Source organism: Panicum hallii, chromosome 2 (assembly GCF_002211085.1).
Source record: "Panicum hallii strain FIL2 chromosome 2, PHallii_v3.1, whole genome shotgun sequence".
NCBI classification, from domain to species: domain Eukaryota; kingdom Viridiplantae; phylum Streptophyta; class Magnoliopsida; order Poales; family Poaceae; genus Panicum; species Panicum hallii.
The window spans coordinates 53818190-53837744 of NC_038043.1; the positions used below are offsets into that span (position 1 = coordinate 53818190).

Genomic DNA, 19555 nt, shown 5'->3' on the forward strand with positions numbered 1-19555 from the left:
GGTTGGTGATCATTTTAGCACTGATGACCATCACAATTGAATGGCATCATCACGGCCAGCGTTTGTACCCGCTGGATGGCTTACTGAAATAACACTTGCAGCGTATAAGACTGCACCGTGCTAATGCGCCATTTGGATCGTAGATTAATTTTTTAGTCCCGTCACATCGGATATTTGAACATTATTTAGAAGTATTAAATATAGACTATTATAAAATTAATTGTATAGATGGAGACCAATTCACGAGACAAATACATTAGTTTATACTTTAGTAATATTGTGCTGTAGTAAATATAATATATTTGTGGAGCTGGATTGAAAAAGCTTCCGGGGCACCGCAACAAACGACAGTCGAGTGAGTGTGGACAGCCATCCGGGCTGCCACGGCCAATGGGCCGTAACTGAGTCATATCGCATCCTCACGCATAAAAAGAAAAAGGAATAAAACTAGCGTGAAACGGTCTGGGCCGAATCTCATAATCGCGCAGTAGTCCGAAGCGCTAAATGGGCCGCAGTCGCCATGCCCGTCGGCTGAGTCCGGTGGTGTTCCGCGTCTGGGCGGCGCGGAGGCCGGAGGGCGAGAGGGGCAACGGGCGAAGCGCGACCTCCGAGGATCCGACCGGCGACGGCTAGGGCGCCTCCTCCAATCGTCCTCCGACATCCGCGCGGGAATCGAATCCCGGTGGCTTCCTCCCGCTTCCGACGCAAGGACGGGTTCTCGATCGCGGCGGCGCGGTCTCCTCCGCCCTCCCCCGGCCTCGTCCTCCCTCCTGCCTCTACGTCCGCGCCTCCTCCACCTCGTCCCGGGCCTCCTACCTCGACCTCGGCCCCTCCACGTTTACGAATCCAAGCTGGTGCGCAATGACGGCTTCGCGAATCCCGGCGGCTTCCTTCCGCTTCCGCCGCAAGGACGGGTTCTCGGATCGCGGCGGCAAGGTCTCCTCCGCCCTCCCCCGACCTCATCCTCCCTCCTGCCTCTACGTCCGCGCCTCCTCCACCTCGTCCCCGGCCTCCTGCCTCGACCTCGGCCCTCCACGTTCACGAATCCTGCATAACCCAAGGTATGGAAACCCTAGCCTGCTGCTCTGTTGTAGTGATGTCTGATGTGTGCTCGTGCTCTACTACTACTGTATCGCTCCATTTCTGTACTGCATTACTTTATTGTTGATGCGTTGCATGATTTTGTTGTAGAATTATTGAACTGTGAAGAGAGATGGAGATATCGCATCTCTTTTCCGGAAACATGCAGCAAAGGCGCTTGCTGCTTCTTTATCTCCTTCCCTGGCTCCGGCTGCAACTGTGGAGGAAGAGCAAACTCAAGAGCAATGAGTTTAGTCAAAAGTAAGTTGAGAAATAAGATGGGGTGATAATCTGTTGGACTACTGTCTGGTCACATTCATTGTGCCAGATATTTTCTTCGAAGTGGATGAAGATGCTATAATAGAGTTTCATGGCCACTAGAAGGGCACGCCAGATGAGAAGTAATATTATAATCCTCTTTCAACTATGGTTGGTGTGTAAGCTTCTTTTATGCATATTTCAGACTTAGCATACTGCATCCGCTTAGTGTGGTGAGAAGACAAGACCTGGCATTGGACTGGGCCGCCGTGCTTACTGCTTTCTTCTCCTTTTCTTTTTTGAATCTTTTTCTTTCTTGGACTGCCTCTGCTGGTACTAATACATTCAGTTGAGTTCTGCAGATGGCTCCTTCAAAACCCCCACTTCCAGAAAGTCTCTTCTGCCCTTTCCAAGAGGAGATTGAAGTAAGTATCTGCCCCTCGTAGAGTACTACGGTACTATCTTCTTTGGAATTCATGCTTGTTTTATTGCTTACATTTCATGCAAATTTTGCCACTTAGACATGCGCATGCATAGAGCATTTAAATAGATTTTTTTTCATTTTCTGAGCATCTAATCGTGTGGGCTAGTATGACTATTGGGTTAGTTGCTATGCGGGCAATGGCAGGTGTGGACAAATATAGCAACACAGATGATAAATTAGGAATTGATTGTTTGATATAATTGACAGCTTTCCTCTGATACAAGACATGCATGCATGTATTTGCAGGATATTAGGATTCATATTTGGAACACATCTAAGGGCCTAGAAGGCTGGTTCCATCTACAAGAAGCGATGAAAAGGCGGCAGACAAGACTGGCACCATTTACTATTGTCGCTCAAGGACGAACAATTCCTGTCACACCTCTGGAGAATCCGAAGACCAAATGAGTAGTCATTTCATCATCCAAATGATTGATGATGATGACAAACAATTCAAGGTTAATTGCCTGCTCAGAGATATGGATGCTTATTTCATGGGGTTCCAGCGAGATTTGGTCTTAAGTGAAGAGGAGCAGGGGCTCGAGGAGAAAAAGAGAATGGAGAGAAATCCAGAAGCAAGCTCCTCGAAAGGAAAGAAGAAGAAGAAGAAGACAGAGGAAGCAAGCTTGTTGAAGGGAAAGAAGAAGACGGAGGAGCAATCAGAGAAAGGCAACTTTTACAGATTTAAAGAAAGAGATATGATGGTGCCAGAATTCTTAAATGCCACGAAGCTGAATGTTGAAGCTGGTTACAGGAAAAGGTTAGTATTGATCTCGTTGCTTTTCTGTCCCGTGTTTAAAGTATCTGAATCTTGGAAACGATTTCAGTTCTGCCCAAGTCAAAGTAACCATTAACTGGGGCCCCGTAGAGCTTGTCTAAATGGTGCTGTACTTAACGTGCAAACAATTGATTGGCCTAGTGTCATCTGAAGATGGTTATATAAACATTAGCTTACGAAAAGCCAACTAGGTTGTGTACAAAATGGTAATACAATGGAAATAGAGACAGTACTATATTGTAGAAGGGGCATGGTAAATCTTACCTATGAGTGGACTCCTGAATCCATAACATGCAAAGTGAGACAAATGCATTTGGTTATCTCAATAGGAATGAGCTGGGATAGTTACATGCAAGAATGGACAGAACTGAACAAAACAAAGGGAAGACTGCATGATGCTATTTCATATCTTTTATTTGGGTGTAGCACTGTAGTAGCGCTTCTTGTTGGACTTGGTAACCAAGAATGTTGCTGGCCTGTGGGAACTGGGAAAAAAACTAATAGCAACACAAATCAAAGATCAGATAGTAATACTCTTCATAAGAATTATGACATAAATAAACAGAGGATGTCACATGCATGGTCATGAGCCCATGACCCATATTGACAGTTGGTTCAGTACATGCCACAGTGAGCCCCCTGTGAACATATGCATATCTACTTGATGAATTAGAAACCATCCTGGCGTGTATTGTCAGGATCATGAGAAAATCTTAGCATAGGCAAGTTCATTATATTCTTCACACAGCAGCTTAACTCCTACGCTTCTGATGGCTGATCAAATCGTCTTGACCTTCAAGGCTTCAAGTACACCTCATATGTTTACCAATGTAATGAAAAAAGAGTTTGATCTTTGCAAAATAAAACCAGAACATTGCAGTGAAAATAAACTTTGTAACGATTTAAGTTTACCTGATTTTCTGTACCTGACGCTGGCTGGTACTTCTTGACTGCTCCACTGCACAAAAAAAAGGATGACAGGAAACTGATCAAACAAGTTCAGATGATGTGAGGACAACATCTAGAAAATAACCAATCAATATTAGACACGGGAAACATAAGATGCTAATACCTCTTATTATAATTTAATTTGTATCTCCAAGCCTCTTCTTCTCACCTGCATTGGAGGCAATAGTCCTAAGCTCCTTTAAGTACAAAAAAAAGAGCAAGGTCAGTTTAATCAAGAAGCACAAGTGGAACTTAGAAACATGTATGGGGCATTGAATTTGGCACTACACTACCACTACTCAACATAGTACAGACATACAGTCTAAGATTACAATGAAAGTTATAGCAACTTTATTGGCACAAAGGGTTGTAGCATGCCACTGAAAAGTGAAGGTAGGAGGTAAACCTGCAATTCACACTCAATGTTTGTGGGCCTAGATATTTTTGACCGCACAACTCTTAGGGACTCCAGAAGTGTCTGGCCAATGGCGGACGATCATGCTCGCCACGCGCAGTAGAGTGACGCAGGGTGAGCTGCAGCTGTAAATTCAGGATCGCACGCTGTTATTTTTTTTTCACTTAGGTGGACCAGCTTGCGGACACTGAGCCCAGGGTCTTTCATATAGAGAATAAGGTAAATGATGGAAAGTAGGAGAGGGGGGAGAGGATGAGATATTTGGAGGACCATTTAATACTGCTCTTGTTAGAAAGCACAGATTAGCATTTCGAATCCGTTTACCCTAAAGTATTTCAGTTCATAGTTACTCTGCTTATTCATTGTTATACTCTGCTAACTCCGCAGTCCCAAACCTGGAGGAAGAGATGCGATTCGGCATATGTTTCGAGCATTCAGCTGATACCAGGATGGAACAGTCACAGATGAGGAACTTGAGACTGCTTGCTATTGCTTCATGGGCACAGTTAGCGAACCCTCTCGCCTGTTTTCTTTTTTCCTGGAGATCTCACGAAGAATAGCAGCTGGGGAGGTTCCGTCTCCTCTGAATAACCTCTTGTTGAGTAATATTGATAATTGGGGCCAATTGGGGAATGTTGTGCTCGATGCGCGCCTACTTGATCGCCTTGGCTCCTACCGCTTGTTGCCCCTCTGGTGCTGGCGCCACAACTTGGTGATAATGAGAGAGCTTATTGGCCAAAGAGGGAAGATACTGGTTATCAGAATTGACAGAAAGAAGATTGGGATCTCTGAGGAAAGACTCAAAGAAATAGAGAAGGAAGCCGCTTCAAGAAACACTGGGCCGGCCTACAGACTAGATCCTGGCTTTGAGTTGGTGGCGATCGACTGACACCAGGGTATTGTGCTCCTACATAGCAGCACATCTTTTGGTCCTCGTGAAAAATGTAGCTAAGGATCGAGCACATCTTTTTTGGCATTGGTAAAAGTGTAGCTCAAGGATCCAGTTCGGAATTGTTGTTTAGTAGCCCTTTTGTTGGACTGGAGCCCTGATCAGAAGTATTATTGGTATACTGTCATATGGTTTGGATTACTGTATGGTATGCCCCGACCTTGCCTGAGCAGTTGTGCTCCTACTGTAGCTTCCAGCAACTTTCTATATGTAGCTCTTGAGTTGAGAAATTAATATTCATTTACTCAGGTTCGGATGGTCCTTGAGCTGTATGCAGGGATGTCCTCTCTTGTATAGTTTTTCTGTTTTTATATGTATTAGTCAAGCCATCTCGGGGCAGATCTCTGCTAAATCCTTGGACCAGTGTATTACGAAATATGGTAGTTTTTTTTCTGACATGCTAATGCTTTGGGTTATCTAGATGTGCTACATGACGCAAGCAATTTCTTAGATAGCCCTAGCAGAAATAAGAGAAATGTTTGCACCTGCTATTACGGTTTTTTTTAAACAGAACTTCCATTCCATTAACTCAAAGACTCAGTGAGATTGCTGGCCACTAGGTCCTCGACGCCTGGAGGCGTACCGTCCCAACATAGGCACCTTGAGGACACCTACAACCTTGCGGTGGCTACCATGAGGACACCTACAACCTTGCGCCGCCACCGCGTGCGCCACCTTATTACAATCCGCAGAACAGAAACTTAAAACACAAGACACGAATGAGGACCATAGGCACCATGAGGACACTTAACAACCTTGCACCGCCACCACGTGCGCCACCTTATTACAATCTCTAGAACAGAAACTTAAAACACAAGATACGAATGTAAGGTTCATCAGGCATTTGATCTCATACACAATTCCACCTGTAGGAGCCAGAGCAAAGGAATCCGTCTCCAGCGCCATTTTTGCCAGCATGGAATTGTTTCAATCACCACCCTCATCATTCCCATCTCAGCTGCCTTCCTGATCCCCTCTCGACAAGCCACCAACTCCGCATGTAACGCGTCCATCAGATGCGGACAATGCCCAGCACCACTTGCCCTGTGTCATCTCTGATTACATATCCCCATCCGCCCTCTGATGTCTGATGTGCTCGAGTAGAAAGCCCCATCGCAGTTGATCTTGTAGGTACCCTGCATCGGCTTCTTCCACTGTTTTCTCTGTTTCGGACCAGCAACAGTAGCCTCCTTCCCTATTGCCAGAAACTCATCAGCTGTACGGGCAATCAGGAAACCCAGCTGAGCACTATCCCGTCTTTTTTCTCCTCCTCGCACCCGATTCCTCTCCAACCACCAGTGCCATAGCAGGTTGATAACTCGCAATTGTTTCCGCTCTTCCATCTGTAGCAGGTCCCTGATCATTTCCCTCGCAGAGTCGCAGACCCCTACATGCTCATCTCAATTCGGGAATCTTCCATGCCAAGCTCCCTCCACACCGGCTTAACAGCTCTGCATTTGAAAAATATAAGTGCCCTCCATCCTCATTAAAACGCTGGCAGACAACACATCTAGTATCCACCTCCATCCCTCTCCTCTCCAGGCCCATTCTCAAGGCCAACGAATCATGTGCCATTCTCCAAAGAAAATGCTTTATCTTCCCCGGGCAATGCAGCTTCCACAGACCTCTCCAATGTTCCTCTTCCAGCACTGAAGCATTCGAGGATGACTGGCTTCCCCGACGACTCTTCCTTTGCTCAGCAGCTCTCTGAACTTTATAAGCCGACTTCACTGAAAAAATCCCCCTACTATCGAAGTGCCATGCGATCAAATCATCCAACTCTAGGAGAGCCAAAATCAAGGACGCATCCTCCAGTACAAAAGTTTGCCTGACCAGCTGAGCGTCCCACTGGCCTGTAGTTGGGTCAATCAGCTCATCGACCTTGTTGATCAGAGTATTTCCCCCTTCTTGTCACTGTTTTTCTTGACCATTCCCTTGGCAGCCAGGGATCTAACCATACATTAATACTCTGACCATTACCGATTCTCCACACTACTCCATTTTTCAGTACCTGAATGCCTTTCAGAATACTCCTCCATGTGTATGAAGCCACATGTCCCCTACTAGCATTTAGAACATCACCACTCGGATAGTACATTGCCCTTAATACCTGAGCACACAACCAATCTGGGTTCTGTATTAACCTCCATCCCTGCTTAGCTAGCATAGCTAGATTATTACGGGTGTTTTGGGGGTAGAGCTTACCGATCACCACCGGAATCGATCTGTCTGTTCGCACTGCGGATTGAACCCACCTGCGCACGAAATCGAGCTCTCTCTGCCCTGCCGTGTTCCAAATGCCCTCAACGGATACAGGATGAGCGCACGGGGACATTGAACCGTTTCCGTGATTGATTGATTTGGTTAAGCCCATGGACCACCATGGACGAAAAATCCTAAACCCAAAACCAATGGTTCTCCGCGCACCCCAAGCCACTGTACAAAGCCTTTGGATCAGCGAAATGTAGTTTTTATTGGCTTCTCATAAGTTGTTATAAAACCTAACAAACCAATTATCCTACGCAACATTGTAATCAGCTTCCGATGTCTTAGAGCAACCCAGCAATAGCTCCTAAATCAGACCCTCCAAACGCTAAACATAGCCTGCCTTTTTTTAGGGGCTTCCGAATTTATAGAGGGCTCTTTAGAGATCCCTAGGAATGGAGTGTAGAGGAGGGGATTTGGAGGCCTCTCAAAATAGAGGGCCAAGTAAGATCTACTGGAGTGCATCTTTTTATTTACCCTATAAACTTAAGATAGAAGGTTGTTTAGAGGGTCCAATGAAGTTGCTCTTACACAAACTTTCATGTTTCTGTGTTAGAACAGAATCACAATAACATATACCATAATATATATCCTGCTACAAAAGGGACAGCTATTCCTAAACATTCAAAACGACCGGTTCATACGAAATGAGCGACCAAGCGACTGTAACTTCCATCTTACAAAAACCAGTATCAAGCCTGCCATAGCTTCTCTTGGCTTCTTGAGGTGCGAAAACCCATTCATCCTCCGCAACATTCTTTTTACCTTTAGATGTCTCCCAGTCCCATGATTTCACATAAACTTTCAGCGTTCCTCTCTTTTCAACAGAAACAACATGCCGTAAAAGCTCGATCTCGCCATCACCAGTAACAAGCACTTTCTCACCTCTAGAATCAAGCAAGATGATTTTCTGGCTATCAATGGTTCTGAAACCCTTTTCGCGAACTCCAGTGCTAAAGGCGGCAAATTGGCCGCAACAACTGTCTGGCCATGAACCATCAATGACACGCACAAATATTGTGGCCTCCACAGATTCAACAATATGGCCAAATGTAAACTCCAAAGTGCTAACCTTGCTAGTTTTATAACGACGAAACAGGTACGAATATCTTGCGGCGTGGCTGCTAGATAATGGCACGGCTAGAAAGCTCAAATCTTTATCCTCAGATTCAGTAGTGCCCTTCATTGTGAGCTTAACCTCAATGGTGACATGAGCCGGCCACACAACAGCACGGGTTGGACCTGTTAGTACAAAATATCGATCCTGCATACAACACCACAAATAAATAAGAGGTATCCACAAGAGAAAAATGAGGTAAACATTGATTGAGAAGCATAATCAAACAAAAGAAACACAAAGTGCGTAGCATGAATGATGTAAATCGCACCACACAAAAGCTGGGAGAAATATTTTCTTTTTTGAGCAGGAGAGAAATATATTAGCACTACCGACAAAAGGAATAGGATATCTGTTTGACAAAAAATCAGAAGTAATTAAAGGTAGTTGGCGAAACATTTTTAGGCCCAAATTCAGAAGCACTAGAAACTATAAAGTGGCTCCTAAGGGCACAGATGAATGGTAAGTGCGAATATGAATACCTTTTCAGTGAGGGTTTGGCAGTTGTTCCTCGTGCGGTTGAAGATAATATTGCGATTCTTGTCTGTCACGACCCACAAATTAAAACCACATGGAGAAAAACTTAATTACAACAACATGAGCATCATCCAAGCATCAAGGAGCATCTTATGCACTTAATTACACCATGAGCATCCATTTTCTTGTTATTGTTGAGTGTAGCTTGTGAAGGAAGTTTAAAAATTTCTATGTGGCTGTGCCCCCAAATATTTTATTAAAATACTAGATTTCAAATGATGAATTTTAGATATTTTTACTAAATTTTTGGGTGTCTCTGCCGAGCCATAAAATTCTTGGAATTTTTGAAAACTGCATTGTTGTTTGAATTTTTTGATCAATCAATAATAGATTTTTGAGCTCTAGTGGTTGCATTGTGTTCTTGATGGTTTAATCCTGCTTCAGTAAAAATTTGGTGATTTTTGGAGCTCGGGAAATGCATGTTTTCAATTTTGTAAGTTGAACCGTTGCCTTTCTTCTTTTTTCACTTCTCCCGGCCCCACCTGTCTGCCTCCTCCCTCTCTCCTCCGCGCGCCCGGGCCCGCGTGTCAGCGCCTCCCTCCGCGTCCCCCGGCCCTCCGCGCCCGCCCGTTGGGCGCCCGCGCGGTGGCGCACGCCGGCGGCCGCTGGCCCGTCCAGCGTGGCCGCCGCCTCCTCGTCTCCCACGCTCGCCGCTTCCTCTTCCCCTCCCCACTTCAAATCGCGCCGTTCTCCTTCTCTCCTCCAACCCTAGCACCGCACGCCTCCGCCTCTTCCTCTCCCGGTCCGAGCCGCCGCCGCCGCAATCCGCCGCCGCCGCTTCGCCTCTGCTCAATTGGCCGCGCCCGCACCACCCCCTCACCCTCCTCGCTCGGTTCCGGCCACCCGCCGCCTCTCCCTCCGTCCGTAGCTCCTTCCCGGCGCTCGCTCTCTCCCGCCGCCGCCGAGGTCCGTCGCGCCGCCGCTCCCCGCCTTGCCCCGCTTGCCCGTGCCGCGGGCGAGCACCGCCGTGACGCCGTGCTGCTCGCGCGCGCGTCGCCCCGCCCCCGTTCGCCCCCTTGCCGCTCCTCCGCTTGCCGGCCGCCGCCGCGTCGCGCCGCGCGCGCGCGTTCGCGCGCGGGTCGCGCCGTGGGCGCGCGCTGGCCGCGCCCGTGGCGAGTCAAGGCCACGGCTGGCCTTGACTTCGCCTGGGCCGCGCGCTGGCTGCCTGGGCCCGCCTGTCGGCGCCCAGGGGCACTAGATCCGGGTGGATCTAGCGCTGGCCGCCTCGTTTGTTTTTATCATTTCATGTGTGATCTTGTTAATTGCGTAGAAAATGTTGTAGACATCCAAAAATTGTGAAATTTGTTTTGTTTGACTCCTCTGTAATAGATCTACTTAGATAAATTAATGTTATGCATGTTAGAGCCCTATGCCTTGAGTTATAGTTTATCCTTGCTAAACCAAGTTAATTGTTAATCTTATTTTGTGGAGCTCTAAAAATGTCAAACTAAATGTTGTTGTGTTCCTTGTGAAATGCTCTATCTCATGGTCCAGCTTATGTATTTGTTCCCGTACTGTTTGATAGGTTTTTAATGCGTTTTTAGTTTTGCTGCCTGCAAACTTATAAAATGAATAACTTTTGTTAGAAAATTGATAAAATGATAAAACCACTTCTATTATCCTTTTTATCACGTCTTGTACCCCTGGTAATTTTATCAAGATTTTTGAAAATGTTTTGCATGGCTTTTAAGAATTAACTTGAGTTTAGCGGCTGAAATTTATAATTATCATAAGTAATTCCACAAATATGTTTATGATGCAAACTCAACTCTCATGAGTTTATTTTGAGATCCCTTGGGTGCAGAAGTTAAATCATGTTTTATTCTTGCTATTTTGTTGCATGAGCAAGTTCGCCTTCGGGCTTAGAATTTATTTGATTGATCGAGCTTCATGTACGTTGCTTGCATGCCTCCTTGTGTTGAGTGTACTTCATTTCCATTCCATATCATGCCATCTCTTTTCATATCATTAGCATCATCCTAATGCACACATCTCATTCATGCATTCTAGTGACCGAGACGCCGGAGGACGCACCCGTTGAGCCCACCGAGTTCGTTGAGACCGAGCTGGGAGCCGAGTGTGTTGTTGAGCAAGAAGAGAACCAAGGCAAGCAGCTAAGCATGATTCCTTGACCTATTTAACTTGCTTAAATTTAGTTAATTCACTTGGGATATATATGCTTATGTTAAATATTTATCTATTGCATCGTTGGTCCTATTTTCATGCAATGCCCTCTCTTGATTTGTATATCCATGCCCTTGGCACACGTAGCCACTTGCAACTCATTTAACTAAATGCTTAGTTGTGCCTAGAGTTGGTAGATATCTTGTAGGGAAAAATTGGAATAGGATCACTTGTTTCACCCACTTTGTATTATCTTAAACATGTTGTCCGGTGTCGGAATGTTGGGTTGGATCGGTCTAGTTGGAAGTGTGGTTTTGAGGTTCGAGCGGAAGGTAGGGCCTAGAGAAAGGAGTCTCGGAGGTTCAATCCGCTTGAACCGATTAAGGACCGTCCGTGGATGACCTTGAAAATTGAGCACTTATCGTACTACCACATATCCATTCATGGGGTGGATAAGCCGAATACCCTCTAGTTCTAATCGTTGATGCACGGTCCTAGATGCGTGGCCGTGGGGCTTTGTAGAGAGGCTTAGGGATGTCCCCGGTGGACCTAGGTAACTCTCCGCGCAAGTTAGGTGTGATGTTCAACGGTTATAACTCGTCGGGAATGGTTGATGCGAGTACCCCCTCACCCAACGTGATCGGTTGGGCGAGTCGCATGGTCCTTGTGTCGTGTGGGTAAAGTTGTACACCCTTGCAAGGTTAATGAATCAATTCGAATTGCCGCGCTCTCGGTTATGAGCAAGCTCTTTATCCTACGAATTCTTCGTAGAAGTGTTGGTCGAATGGTTGGTTGCACGTTACCTCTTGTTGATGCTTAGAATTGGAGTACCTAATTAACTAAAACTTGAGGTGGGTTGGGCAAGTTAATTAAAATGCTAGGAGGCTAGATGGTGGAATTAGGGAGCTCATGCTTAATTAAATTACTTAACCCTAAAGCCTTTTTGTGAGCCTTCATATGCATTTTCCTTGATCTATTTATCCGCGTAAGTCTTGCGAGTACCTTTGTACTCATGTTGCTTTATTATACTAAGTTGCAGGTGAGCCGGAAGTGGTGTTTGGCCATTTCTACCCTGCCGAACCCGGCGCGGGCGAGGAATAGGCCAATATGGTCAATGGTGTCCTTAAGCAAGACGCCATTAATATTATCTATCGTATATTTTCCGCTGCGTATCGTTCTTGGGATATCTTGATAAACACTAGACTCTATGGTTTTTATTTCTTTTATGTTATTGTGAGCCCAAGACTTGTATTCGTTATTTGAACCTTAAATTTCAGATTCGGAACCTTTCCTTAAATTAATGTTATAATGGTTAGTTGCTTAACTTGTGTTAAAATTTGCTCTTTGTGGATCATTGGTGATGTAAGAGCTCGTGACGGTATGTGCATGTGCATGGTCTTGGGCATGCGTTGGAGCACGTACCGGGACTACCGGGTTTAATGTTATTTTCGGCGAAAGATTAAGTTGGTCCTTAGTAGTGTAGATGTGGGTTAACCCGTAACGCGCCATTTGTGCGAGTGCGTGTTAGCTCTCATCTTCACGATAACAACCGACGGTTTTGCTTAAAATGACATTAAATTGGGCGGTTCTCACATTGTCAATGGAGTCGCTTACGGCGACAAAACCAAACACATCCAGTGGCCACTGTAAGCCCCTTTTTATTCCAGCAACCTTGACTGTAAAGACCTGTAGAGTGCCTATGGGGAACGCAGTGTAACCAGGTGCTGGCTCATCTGTAAAACGCATGGGGCGGAGCCTTGCTGCATGATAGTTGTAGGAGATATCAGATGAGTTAAGATTGATCAGATAGCAGGCTAGCAGCAGACTAATAACAACAGCAGTGATGGCATTACAGCTATTATACCGAATGAGCACTTCATAGGTAGTAGTAGTACTATTAAGTGTTAATAGAGGATATACAAAAGATTGCTTAGCAGAGAACCAATCCTAGTTATGTTACATATAGGGGATGACTAATGGAAAAACTTACTGGTGTCATCAAATGAACCAAAGTGCGAAACTGGCTAGCAACCCAGGCTTCATAGTCCGATCTTATCACCTCTAGATCCTCCACCTTCCTCGGATCCCCGCACCCCAGTTCCACCCTCACACGCTCCATCGTCGCCTCGTTAGCCAGTTCAGCCTTCCTCACCCGCCACAACGCGGTTCCCTCGCTTTCCCCCCGCATGCCGAGAATGTCATCGATCTCCACTCCCGAGATGGTGAAAGGGCCACGACGGCCGTCCGCCCTCTCGCCTCCTCCTCCTCCGGGGACAGCGACACCGCCTCCTCTTCCGCTTCCATAATATCCTCCTATTCGCCGACGCCGACGCCTCCACAACCCGATTCCGCGCGCGCCGCAGCTCGGTTTTTCCCCCTCTGCTGGTGGTTATGCCAGCGCCCGCCGCCCTCGATTTGCCTTTCGGTTTCCGCCCGCCGGCGCCGCACAAGGGTAACGGGAGCCCCAAGCAAGGTCCCCTCTCGTCCAGTAATAAATGCGCGAAATCCGAATCAAGCACGAGGACGAGGCGTGTTCGTATACAACAACTCCGGCCCGCGCCGTACTTTGCCTCGGCCCACCCGCCGGCCCAACTTGCTCGAACGCTGCCGCCGCATGGGCTTTGCCTCTGGTGTCAGAGGAAACAGAGAAAGCAGCTGGAACAGAGAAAATAGCTGCGTTGTGAATTGGCTGGAGGCAGGATTGCCTCGAACATATGTCGATTTCAAGATCATAATAATAACATCATTTTCATGTCGAGTAAGTCTGTTTTTTAAGAAAAAAGGATCATAATAACATTGGCAACACCCGGTAGTCTCCCAAGCCCTGACAGAAACTTGCAGCTTTCTGGTAGTCTCGCCTCACCAGGATCATAATAACATACCCCTCTAGAACAAACAGCTACAATACCAGTTTCAGAAAACTATAATAACCGTCACTCTGCAAGAACTTCCAAGTGCCCGTAACTTCTAGCTTCTGTACCTCCCATCAGCGGTAGTATCTCCATATATAACAGGTCACTCGTCATACTATTATATTCATCATAGGTAACGAGTGACCAGGCGACCGTAACTTCCATCTTACAGAAGCCAGCATCGAGCAAACCGGAGCTCCTACCCGCTTCCTGGGGCGTGAAGAGCACCTCATCCTTCACGGCATCCTTACGCTTCTCGCAGCCTCCCACGCCTTGACGCAGACTCTCAGCTTCCCGGTGGTCTCGACCGAAACGACACGCCGCGAGAGGACGACCCCGCCGTCAGCAGTGACAGGCACCTTCCTGCTTCCAGAATCAAGCAAGATGATCTTCTTGTGATCCATGCTAGGGGCTCTCTTGCGACGAATGCCAGTGGTAAACGCAGCGAATTGGGCACCGAAACCATCCGGCCATGACCCATCTCTGACTCGCACAAATATTGTGGCCTCCACAGATTCAACAATGAGACCAAGTGAAAGCCTCACCGTGCTAAGCTTGCTAGTTTTGCAACCATAATACTGACATGAGTACGCCGCATTACCACACGCAAACGGCACGACCAGGAAGCTCAGGTCTTTGTCCTCGGACTCGGTGGCCCCCTTCACCGTCAGCTTCACCTCGATGTACAGGTGACCCTGCCACACGACGGCACGGGTCGGGCCTTCCAGTGCCAAGTTCCGATCCTGCACAGTACACATGCGACAACAAAATTAAGCAAACAAATTAGTCGTGAACAGAGTGAAAGTTCAAGAGAAAGAGCATTGATAGAGCAGCACACAATCCATCAGTACAAAACGAGGCAGCTCTGCGTGAGTGAGACGAGCAAAGGGAACCTCTTTGGTGAGGGTCTGGCAGTTGTCCCTCGTGCGGCTGAAGATGACGTTGCGGTTGAAGTCGACGGTGTCGCGCGCGGCGACGATGCCGAACACATCGATCAGCCACCGCAGGCCCCTCCTGATCCCTTCGACCCTGACCGAAAACACCTGCAGGGTGCTCATGGGGAAGGCGCCGTAGCGGGGCGCGGGCTCGTCGGTGAAGCGCATGGGGCGGAGCTTCGCTGGAGGAGATCGATCTCAGGTGAGTCGAGATCGAGCACGATAGAAACAACGGGATGATCAATGGAGAAGAGAGGACTTACTGGTGTCTTCGAAAGAGCCGTGCGTGCGGGACCAGACAGCCGTCCGGTCGTCGCGAAAGGAGCGTGCTGTGTAGGCTTCGTAGTCGGATTCGATCGTCTCCAGGGCATCCGTTTCCGCCGCCGCCGCCTGCTTCATCAACAGATCGCGCGAGAGGAACAGGCACAGGTGAGATTCCGATGCCTACCCACCGAAACGGATCTCCTACGTGTGATCACGCCTGGATATCAGATTGAAGGTTTGACGATCGATAACCAAAAATAGGGGAAAGAAAGAAAATCCGCGATAGCAATAGGGCCAGGACGGCGCCCTGGCTTCTATTTATGCGGCACACGCAGCGCAGGGCTTGCCCTCTCTTCTGATCTTCTCTGCCGGCCGGAGCGGGGGCCAAACCTAAAATTTTGTAGCCCACTAGCCCGTCCGCTGACCGCTGATCGTCAAGCATCAGCCAATGGGATGCAATCCTCTCTCTCTCTCTCTCTCTCTCTCTCTCTCTCTCTCAAAAGAGAAAAGCTACGTATGAGTCAGATGAGGTGACAACTGCGCCGCAGTTCAGCATGTCAGGTAACCCTGTCTCTTTTTTTTTTTACTTTTATGGTCCTTCCAAGCTTGGTAGCTGTAATCGTTTCCACGACTCCAACGGAAAACCCGTATTAGCAAACCAACGGAAAACCACCGCTTCAACTGATCCAGGCTTGCACCCTGCTGCATGCCATACGTTGACACCTCGGTATTCTCAGCTGCGGCTTGCAGCAACTTTTGAAATGACTTCATTTGAGTAACTTTAGCAATGATCCCTAAATTAGATCCTTCAAATGCTAAATGGGGATTGCTTGAGACTTCTAAATTTTGGCTCACTAGAGACCGTGTAGGAATATAGGGTGGATAAGGGGATTTGGATACCTTCTAAAATAGAGGATCTGCTGCTGCTGGAGTGTATTTTAACTTGTTTCTGCTGAAGTTGCTCCGCGCATTGGCATGCGCTGTATGCCTCGCCGGCTCCTAGCGAGAACATACCCTTTGCTCCCCGTGCTACTAGAGAGAATGTTCTCTTCCTCTTCCCATTTGTCTCAGCTTCTATGCAAATGTGACAGATGTGACTGGGTGTGTAGAATCCATCATCCGATAGTCCGATGCAATGGTCTTCCACACAACTACATTTTAAAAGAAAATTTTAGACCAACGAAGTGGGGTGTTGCATGGAAAATTACAAGAACGAAGTGTGACAGCACTGGGCAGGTAACCACCACACCCGTGAAACTGTTGCCTGTTAGACATCCGGTTCTTGACCCAAAACACCGATACAAAAGTATAAAGCAACATAAAGCTCACGGAAGGAAAAGAATCCAAGCAAACGCAATTCAACCGTTCCAAACCAATTTATTATTGATACTAAGCAGAGGGCATAAAACCATAGAAAATACAGGGTTCCAAATGTAACCACAGATAATGATAGTCAGATACGATGCCACACCCAGCAATCACTGCACTTGAGTTTACTACAGCAAAAGCCAGCTCAAGCTAGGGTGAATGTCCCGGTACCAATCCTTCGTCGCCATACACGCCTTTTTCGATTTAAGTTTTGAGATACAGTTGCTCCCTCTGTTCCAAGATCGGCCTTCTTTAGGGAAGCTACTTGGGGCCGACATCCTTCAGCGCGCAGATCTGCTCCTCCCCCATGGCGGACTGGACAGTCACCACAAGGTCCTTCCCGCTGTCAAATCCATCCTTGATCTGATTAACCAAGCATCAGATAGAGTAAGCATTTTAGGACAATCTTAACATTGGAGTATGATAAATGTTAGACAGAACAAGATAAAATGTTTCAACATTTGTTAAAATGACAAAACAGAGATGCAAGAGTGCAATGACAAGAGTTACAATAAACAGAACTTTCCATTAGATAAGATCAGAAGCATTCAACTAGAAACAGCACAAAGTCGGGCATGGCCCAGAAGAACTGATGTGGTGACAGAACAATATAAATAATAACTCATGTCAATCATAATTAAGTCTGGCAAGTACTGTGGCAGTGCATACTTTAAATTATTTTTATACCACACGTTAACCAAGATGGATCCCTAACAACAAAAATAAAGAGAATGCAAAATCCACCTCTAGTTCTATACTTCTATGAGGTCCTTACATTCTACTACTTCCATGGTCCTCATATTCTACAGCTTCCATGCAGAATCTATTAACACCATGCTACTGAAGAGGCTACAGATAGACTGAAATATACAAGATGATAGAGACTGGAATATACAAGTTCATTGTAAAAATAATGTACCGTTTTCCAGAAAACAATATTGAGATACAATAGGTAACTAAGATGGAGAGTTCCCCAAAATACCTGGGCCAGGAGAGTCTCATCAGTTGGGAGTCTAAGATCATCCTTGGTGTTGCCATCAGAAGTAAGAAGGCTCACCTGAAAGAAATTGAAATAAACAATAAATATTGAATCTAACATTTAGGTACAAAAGAGAGATACTTTGGCTGATTGTTATTAGAACATACAAATCCATCCTCAGATATGTCAATCAGCTGGTACTCAGTGCGGTTCACGTGTGGCACCTGAGGAGTTGAAACAGTGAGTGAATTACAAAGTGAATCATCGAAAGGGTACAGTTAAACAGGCAGAGATATTTTAACTTACATCACAATTATGGGAAGACGGGACAATATCTTCAAGCTTTTTCCCATTGAATATGTCGATAGCAACAAAGTGGCATTTAGCATGACCATGCTTACCAGTCTTTGAGGTAGAAACCTCCACCACCTACAGCATAACGTTACTTATCAACCACATACAATAAATGAAACAAAATTGCAACAAAAAGATGCTACTTAAGAGCGGAGAAACTGCTAAATAGATTCAGATAACCTCATGTTTGCATTGCTGATATCACTAAAATCCACCAGAAACTCAATAATAAATATCAAACAAGAAAATATAAGGGAACATAAAAGGAAATGGGTTTTGCCATCACCTACGAGAATGCATTGACCCCATAACATACACAACAAGCTAACGAGACTGCAAGGCTTTGGCAGGTCAGGAGTATCTAGTTCTGTACAAAGCTATTTGGCAATTGCAAAACAGACAGCTGCTCCCAAGAATTAGCTACTGTACATGTCAAACTAGATGCCCCCTTATTAAATTAAAAAAAAACTTACTTTTTCGCTACAGATTCAACTACTAGTGTTAGATGGGTGCAATCAACATACCAAAAAGGCCCTTTTATTCCCCCTTTATCTTCAAGACAGATCAAATTTAACCCTTAAAAATTGGGGCTCTGAGAAGAAGATTCAACAGAACATACTAACTCCAGATGGCACCTTTCACACTTGCATCACGTCTCTCATCCACCATGATCACCACCTTTCTTCTAAGAAATCACTAATCATCAGGTATCTAGCATCCAAATCCACAAATTCCATCCCCAGACATGATGCCCATCTTCTGCGTAATCACTAACCATCAGGAATCTAGCATCCAAATCTACAAATTCCCCAGACATGATGCCAACCTTCTAAGTAATCAATAATCATCCGGTATTTAGCATCCAAGTCCGCAAATTCCAGCCCCAGAGACAGGGTCAACCGTACACAGATAACAGTAGCAGCATGTATCCCCATCCAGACATCATATGGTATGACTGGATACAACTCCAAATCACCAGTTCAGCCACATAACCACGCGCATCTAGACATAATCGCAGGACTAGAGCACTAGACTCGAACCCAGATCGAAGCGCGTATATACCTTGCAGGGGCGGCCCTTGATGACGATGAAGCCGTTCTTGCGGATGGTACCGGCCTGCTGCGGGTAGGTCTTGGACGCCCCGGCGTCGGCCTTCGACTCGAAGTGGTGCTCCTCGGAGTCCGACATGGCTTACCCCTGCAACAACCCCAAACAACAAGATCCGAGAATTAGCCTCGATCCCCCCAGATCTCAGCAAGCAGAACAACTCCAAAATCAGGAACCCTCGCTGCTAAATTCGGAAGCAAATCTGAGAGGCGGCGAGTCAAATTCCTACCTGGTTTGGATGGATCACGAGGAGGCGGAGGAGCAGGGGAGAGATGGGGAGGCGCAGATGATAAGCGATAAGCTCGCGGCGAATCCTAGGGTTTGGGGGAATTTATACTGCTAACAGCAGGTGCGCCCACCGCTTCCACCCGGGAGGAGGCGGTTTGTCTCACTGCCAGTTGGTCCAAAGGAAAATGGGCCCGCGTGTCGGTGAGCCAGCTCTAGGTGCAGGTGTTTAGAGCATCTGGGCCGTCGGTTGGGTCGGGGGGTCGGAACACGTGTACGGCTGCAGAGGGTAGGGCATCTCCTCGCGTTTGATTCACGCCATGGACGGCTGAAAGCATCTTTCTTCCTCCTTTTCCCCGGCTTTTTATTTAGTTTTTCTTTGCTTTTCTTTCCTTTTCAGCGTCTTTTGCTGATCAGTGATAAGAAAACACAAGTCAAGCTCTGAATCCGATCAGG

General features: G+C 46.6%; 3 protein-coding genes and 1 long non-coding RNA gene across 7 annotated transcripts; 1 reads left to right on the plus strand and 3 right to left on the minus strand.

The window, feature by feature from the left end:
* The first annotated feature begins 545 nt into the window (after window positions 1-545).
* LOC112879509 lies at window positions 546-5184 on the plus strand. Its single transcript, XR_003226090.1, has 4 exons — window positions 546-1061; window positions 1192-1763; window positions 2069-2582; window positions 4351-5184. It is a non-coding gene; the product is annotated as an uncharacterized LOC112879509 (long non-coding RNA).
* Window positions 5185-7714: 2530 nt separating this feature from the next.
* On the minus strand, window positions 7715-13515 carry LOC112880258. Of its 2 annotated transcripts, XM_025944784.1 has the most exons (4): window positions 12946-13515; window positions 12549-12715; window positions 8777-8833; window positions 7715-8441 (listed from the first exon to the last, which is right to left on the minus strand). In XM_025944784.1, exons 2-4 carry the CDS (start codon window positions 12699-12701, stop codon window positions 7794-7796), a joined length of 858 nt encoding a protein of 285 aa, XP_025800569.1. In that variant the 5' UTR covers window positions 12702-12715; window positions 12946-13515; the 3' UTR covers window positions 7715-7793. The 2 variants fall into 2 exon arrangements, with proteins under 2 accessions (XP_025800569.1, XP_025800570.1); XM_025944785.1 differs by having other exon boundaries at window positions 12549-13515.
* A 186-nt stretch (window positions 13516-13701) lies between these two features.
* On the minus strand, window positions 13702-16259 carry LOC112880256. 3 transcript variants are annotated; one of them, XM_025944783.1, is made up of 4 exons: window positions 15967-16259; window positions 15066-15192; window positions 14761-14984; window positions 13702-14610 (listed from the first exon to the last, which is right to left on the minus strand). In XM_025944783.1, the coding sequence occupies exons 3-4, from the start codon at window positions 14968-14970 to the stop codon at window positions 14104-14106; spliced, it is 717 nt and encodes a 238-aa protein (XP_025800568.1). In that variant the 5' UTR covers window positions 14971-14984; window positions 15066-15192; window positions 15967-16259; the 3' UTR covers window positions 13702-14103. The 3 variants fall into 3 exon arrangements, with proteins under 3 accessions (XP_025800568.1, XP_025800567.1, XP_025800566.1); XM_025944782.1 differs by having other exon boundaries at window positions 15066-15267; XM_025944781.1 differs by having other exon boundaries at window positions 15066-15283.
* A 164-nt stretch (window positions 16260-16423) lies between these two features.
* LOC112880259 (eukaryotic translation initiation factor 5A) lies at window positions 16424-19263 on the minus strand. The gene is made up of 6 exons (XM_025944786.1): window positions 19104-19263; window positions 18830-18964; window positions 17720-17842; window positions 17581-17637; window positions 17417-17491; window positions 16424-16797 (listed from the first exon to the last, which is right to left on the minus strand). The coding sequence occupies exons 2-6, from the start codon at window positions 18953-18955 to the stop codon at window positions 16696-16698; spliced, it is 483 nt and encodes a 160-aa protein (XP_025800571.1). The 5' UTR covers window positions 18956-18964; window positions 19104-19263; the 3' UTR covers window positions 16424-16695.
* Window positions 19264-19555: the final 292 nt, after the last annotated feature.

What these genes read in the sequence shown, in the direction of transcription:
- LOC112880258 (XM_025944784.1), bottom strand. Translation starts at nt 12,701, where the DNA reads ATGCGTTTTACAGATGAGCCAGCACCTGGTTACACTGCGTTCCCCATA. An exon ending in TAAGCGACTCCATTGACAAT is followed by an intron (nt 8,834 to 12,548) that starts GTGAGAACCGCC and finishes GTGACAGACAAG; the next exon opens with AATCGCAATATTATCTTCAA. An exon ending in GCCAAACCCTCACTGAAAAG is followed by an intron (nt 8,442 to 8,776) that starts GTATTCATATTC and finishes TGTTGTATGCAG; the next exon opens with GATCGATATTTTGTACTAAC.
- LOC112880256 (XM_025944782.1), bottom strand. Translation starts at nt 15,201, where the DNA reads ATGAAGCAGGCGGCGGCGGCGGAAACGGATGCCCTGGAGACGATCGAA. An exon ending in CGGCTCTTTCGAAGACACCA is followed by an intron (nt 14,985 to 15,065) that starts GTAAGTCCTCTC and finishes GATCTCCTCCAG; the next exon opens with CGAAGCTCCGCCCCATGCGC. An exon ending in GCCAGACCCTCACCAAAGAG is followed by an intron (nt 14,611 to 14,760) that starts GTTCCCTTTGCT and finishes TGTACTGTGCAG; the next exon opens with GATCGGAACTTGGCACTGGA.
- LOC112880259 (XM_025944786.1), bottom strand. Translation starts at nt 18,955, where the DNA reads ATGTCGGACTCCGAGGAGCACCACTTCGAGTCGAAGGCCGACGCCGGG. An exon ending in CGTCTTCCCATAATTGTGAT is followed by an intron (nt 17,638 to 17,719) that starts GTAAGTTAAAAT and finishes TCAACTCCTCAG; the next exon opens with GTGCCACACGTGAACCGCAC. An exon ending in ATGAGACTCTCCTGGCCCAG is followed by an intron (nt 16,798 to 17,416) that starts GTATTTTGGGGA and finishes TTGGTTAATCAG; the next exon opens with ATCAAGGATGGATTTGACAG.